Genomic DNA, 5,425 nt, shown 5'->3' with positions numbered 1-5,425 from the left:
TACGTGTGAAACGGAATCGTGAATAACCGTTGAAGAGCGTGTATAAAGTTAAGGAAAATGAAAAGATAAAAACGGGACAACACTTAGCGAAAAATTCATGTGCAATAACGACGGAGGAACGTTTTTCGACGTGGTACTTTTAACTCTACGATAGGATGATACGTATTTGCTCAAATCGTTGTTTCTTTTATATATTTTAACGAAGTTTTTATATATGAATGAATTATAATGATAAAATATACTAAATTATATTTTTGCTAACGCCTGTACGTGCTGAAGCACGGAGATGATCCGCGCGCGGGTACATTCATATACGTACAACTGTACACGTACACACAAAACAAGCATAAAACACAAATTAGAACGCGATACGTAGAGAGACGACATAGATTTACGAAGATCGACGAACCCGTAATTATAGCTTATATAGGAGAACTGTAAATTAATTTTTTCTTCATCTCTTATTTACAACGTGTAACGTTTATTTATTTAGGAGTAAATCCGTTGCCTTATTGTATTCATGTAATAACAGTTTAGTCTTAACAGAGAGAGTGGTTCTAAGCGAGAAAGGGTGGGAGAGAAAGAGGAAGAGCGAGCGAGCGAGAGAAAGGAAGAGAAAGAGTTGAATAAATTCGTAAGACGAGCAGTATTTTTAGATTTACATTAGCCTGAATTTACTGCAGACTATATACGTTTATAAATATTATATATACATACACTTACCACGCGCGTTCTCGCGCGCACATGCATCCGCTCGTGGCTACAGCTTTTCATCAAGTAACGCGATGTGCTATGTAATGTGCGATGCGACGCGATTCATCCGTGCATTTGCCTCAACGAACGTATCAACGTTGCACTCCAGATTGCATTGCAGGTTGCATTACGCGTACACGAACGTGGCATAGTTTCCCTATCCTTTCTCCCCCGATATTTCTATCACACACCGCGATCTTTCATCATTCTCTACCGTTAATTTGCATTTCGAACAATTTATTTGCGCCCTCGACGATGGACAAAGTATGTCAGAGATTTTTATTTCATCGCGAAGGATCGCGTTCAATTCAACGAGTGGATGGTCCATCGAACGTTCGAAAAAGCTTGGAGGACACGAGCGGACATTAACCGAGCTAGCGGCTTTTACTTAAACCGAGATCAACTGTACATAATGCTTGAGCATTTATTTATATCGTGCTTTTACGAGAGGACCCGTAGTATTTTATTTAGTCTCATAGCAGAGGTGCGCGCGGATAATCGACGCGTACCAACGAATCATCAAATTGTCAGGCAGCAGAGATATAGATACGAAGAGCTATTATAGGGTGCGTGCGTGTTTGATTTGCGAATGAGGGGGTAATAGAAGAACAAAAAACGAGGAAATTCATGCGCGACATTGTTATAAAAAAAAAAAGAAAAAAAGTTGAAAAATATTGTACAGAGAGGAAGTGAGAGAAAAAGGAAAGAGTTGGAGAGAGGCGAAAGAGAGAAAAAGAAGCGGGCGATAAGGCAATCTTGTGATACTTCGATGAATTTTTATTTTCCATCCATTTTTCTTCCATCCTTCGTTCCCTTCTGCGATTTATTTCTGCATTCAACCATCATCCCCCTTCCGTGATTCCTTTCGACAACCCCCTCCCCACTTTTTTTATTTCTCCATCGCGAGTCTGTCGTGTATTATTCTACTGATTAACTGTCATATTATGTATAGTAGAAATTAATGGTGAAAAGAGAACAAGAACAGTACATTGTTTCTGTTAAAATAAACCTTGTTGAAAAATATCTGTTGACGGTGAAGTTCCTTTCGTTACGGAATCCAGATTATGCTAGATTACAGATTCATTAAGACTGGTATAGTAATTGAAAATAATGAACACGCCAGATATTTACGATTGAGGATAATGTATTATTTCAAGTTGCAATATTCAATTAAATTAATGGTTCGTATTTCTGTCCGTTCCAATATTCGATAGTCGCGTTAGACAAGTTTACAGTTTGGCCTGAAAATGAAACATTTATAAGAGTTCCAAAATTTCTAATAACGTATGAGAAGTCTGAGGACATTTTCGAAACTCACCCCAGCGTGAATAGCAAGAACCCCGTCGTCTTCACCCTTTGTGATTTCGATGTAAGCCTGGCCGTTCGATTGCACATTGACCACCTTTCCGGTACACCTTCCGTTCACCAAGCTACCGGAGATCACGTCGCAGTAGCGTCCGGCTGGCAGGCAGGTGTTGAGGTTCGTCCTCAAGTCGTACTGGTCGCCATTAATTGCAATGAATCCACGGTTTCCACGGCAGAAGGCGATCTGGTTGCTGCCGTTGTCCCACCAGTTGTTCACGCTCGTTCCACGGACAGCGTTACGGAAATGGACCATGTTGTAGATTTGACGCCAGCGGTGTTCGCAGATCCATCCATTGCCGCAGGTGTTGTCGGGCCTAATCAAAGGAGATAAGAGGTTGCCATTGCCATCCTGAGGTGGTGCTTGGTCCTTGCTTTGGAAGGCGAAGGAACTCATCACTCGCGGAGTGCCGAACGGATGGGCTAACATGAAGGCAACAGCCATCTGCAAGTGATTCAGTTCACATGTCAATGAGTAAACTGTGGTCGGTAAAAATCTTGAGGTCTTGCTAAAATAGTGAAATGATATTCGTGAACATTTTACAATAGGAATTATTTTTTCCTTTTACTTGAAATATCAGAAAAGACACGCGGCATTTGCGTATGGGCCACTGTCTGACTAATGGTTGATCTATTCTACTTGCACTTGGCACTTCTTAGCCAGCTATCAAACTTAACGCGTTAAATTCTCAATTTTTCTAAAGCTTTAAATATTTCCAATTATATTATACTTCAGAATTACTGAAAAACTTTTAATATTTAATCGAATGGTACTTCGTATTTCCATAAATATAATTAAACAAATGGAGCCTAATCGGAGATTTATTTTAACTTCTATGTACTCTTCCGTGTGTATTCTTTTTTTGACACTATTCATTCTGTACCATTCCGTACATTTGAATCCTTTATAAATGCATAAATAATCGATATCTCTGCAAAGAAACATAAAAATATATCGTGCGATACCTTGTACTGTTTGGGAATTTTGTACGTAAGTATTTGACCGTTGTCGCGTTGCGTGTCGTGGTTGTCAACGAAAACGAGGGAATCACCCGAGGGCAGGAGTCCCCATTTCTCGCCCCAGTTTACGAACCACTTCAGAAGATTGTTGCCACGGAAGGAGTTCGAAAGTTCGCCCGCGTATTTAAACTCGATCACTGCGGCGATTCCATTATACTCGTGTTTGTTCACCGCCTCGTTGCCACCGTAATCGATCACCTCCTGGTATATGTACGGTTTCGCGTTCCTAGGGAAACCGTGCGCTGTGTTCAGGTCCTTCAACCTCGAGTAAATGATGTTCAGATCATTTGGCCACATGTGCTTGGCGGCGTCAATTCTACAAGGGAAGATCAAAATTAAAACGTAAGTTTCTCCAAGTGGGAACGAAAGTAGAACATAGAAATGACGAAGAAATAATACACGAACCTGAAGCCAGCTACACCAACGTCGATAGCTGCGTTCATGAAATCCACGAGTTTCGATCTAACGTATTCCTGGCCTTGGTCCAAGTCATGGAGGCCGGTCAGTTCACAGTTTCGCACGTTCGTCGGGTCGTTGTAGTTATTGACTGCGCAGGGCTTGTGGAAATTCTGAGCGGTGTACGGAACTGCGGGATAATCCTCGTTGAAAGTGTTCGCCACGGATCCACCAGTGCCGCGCGCGTTCTGCCAATTGCCCGACATGTGGTTCAGGAGAGCGTCCACGTAGATTCGCACGCCTGCCTTGTTACATCTCGCCACCATGTTGATGAACTCTTGCCTCGAGCCTGATCGCGTTTCCCACAAATAGGAAATCGGTTGGTAACGTTCCCACCATGGTCTGTTCGTGATTATGATGTTCTCTTGGATGGGCGAGACCTGCAGATTTGTATCGCGATGAGGAGATGTTAACGTGCGATGTGCATATGCGTGCAAATGATTAATGAAACACTTGAATTACAACCGTGTCAAGTGTCGAATGGATATTTTAGAAGAGTTAATTGGTAATTTTGATTAGTAATTATTATTATACCTGAACACCACCATAGCCATTAGGTCCAAGAAAACGCTCGCACTCAGCCGCGATGTCGTTCCATTTCCATTCGAAGAGGTGGACGATGGCGTCGTGGCCAGGAACGAAGTACGGGTTTTTGTGGTTTCCGTCGGCCGCTGTCAACGCCAGCAGAGCTAACAGTGTCGCGATCCCCAGCATCGTGGTATGCGTATATCGCACAGCGATTCGGCTCACAATATATGTAGAGATCATCCCTACTCAAACCGGCATACACACATTTCTCTAACTTTGCCTGTGTCCGCACGGTCTTATCGTCAATCCGCGACGTCGTTGATTGACAATTTAGTGATAATCAACTTGTTAATAACCGGGGGACATTAAAGTAGAAAAAAGCATTCTCCTGTTTTCGTAATTATAGAGTTCAGTATCAGATGGAATCGTTAAGGTTAAGAGAACTCGTTAGCAAGCGTTGTCACGCGTTCACATACTTATGTCGCTATATAATGCTTCCTGCAGGGTGCGTCGTTCATATATACGTCTATGACGAGGACATTATTTTAATATATGGTAAAAATAACTTCTCTTGGCACGCAATGCGTTAAAGGTAATCACTATTAGGACACTATCATCTTGGCACGTTGTCACTAGACTCCTCTATTATTGTGCATGGATTTTCAAAGTCTTTTATCTCGAAAACAAAGCTTCAAACGCATCGTAATTATTTTCCACACAAATTCATCTCGTATTTGCTCGCCTGCATAGATCGACATAACATAAAATTTTATCATACGCACGTTACATAAGGTAGATCTGCATGCAACTGATTTTGTAACGCGCTTTGGTGCATACGAAGGTCAATATCCGCTGGCATCAACTGCGTTTTATCAATACCACTCTCTCATCTGGTTGTTTATGCGATAACATCATGATTCACGCGAATCACAGTTATTCTTTTCACTTATGTTATCGTCGTAACGTTCAATCGAATTAAAAATAGAAAGTAATAAATAGCTTGATCGATTTTCCTGTTGATTCAAATGTATTGTATTATTGCTGAGGCTTTTGTTTTAGAGATAAGAACCTTTCCTAAATACTACAAATGCAATGTTTGTTTTCCTCTCGATGTTTCATTCTCTGCGATAAAGAGATACTTCAATTGTTTACACTATAAATCTCTTTCCTTGCGAAATAGTTCCATTTTCAACAATTATAACGCGATCATTGTTCAACAATTCTGTTTATTAACCTTGGAGAAAATTATCAGGAACAAATATTTTCATCCACGGCAGATGTGTACGAAAGTCATAACAAGTGAACA

The 5,425-nt window shown here is 41.1% G+C and overlaps 1 protein-coding gene across 1 annotated transcript; it reads right to left on the bottom strand.

Moving 5' to 3' along the window:
* Positions 1–1,879: 1,879 nt before the first annotated feature.
* On the bottom strand, positions 1,880–4,342 carry LOC143428218 (alpha-amylase). The gene is made up of 5 exons (XM_076902944.1): positions 4,126–4,342; positions 3,541–3,971; positions 3,082–3,451; positions 2,072–2,560; positions 1,880–1,994 (listed from the first exon to the last, which is right to left on the bottom strand). Exons 1-5 carry the CDS (start codon positions 4,303–4,305, stop codon positions 1,983–1,985), a joined length of 1,482 nt encoding a protein of 493 aa, XP_076759059.1. The 5' UTR covers positions 4,306–4,342; the 3' UTR covers positions 1,880–1,982.
* Positions 4,343–5,425: the final 1,083 nt, after the last annotated feature.

Source organism: Xylocopa sonorina, chromosome 1 (assembly GCF_050948175.1).
Source record: "Xylocopa sonorina isolate GNS202 chromosome 1, iyXylSono1_principal, whole genome shotgun sequence".
NCBI classification, from domain to species: Eukaryota; Metazoa; Arthropoda; class Insecta; order Hymenoptera; family Apidae; genus Xylocopa; species Xylocopa sonorina.
Note: the sequence above shows the minus strand (reverse complement) of the source record. Positions and strands in the feature narration are given on the sequence as shown.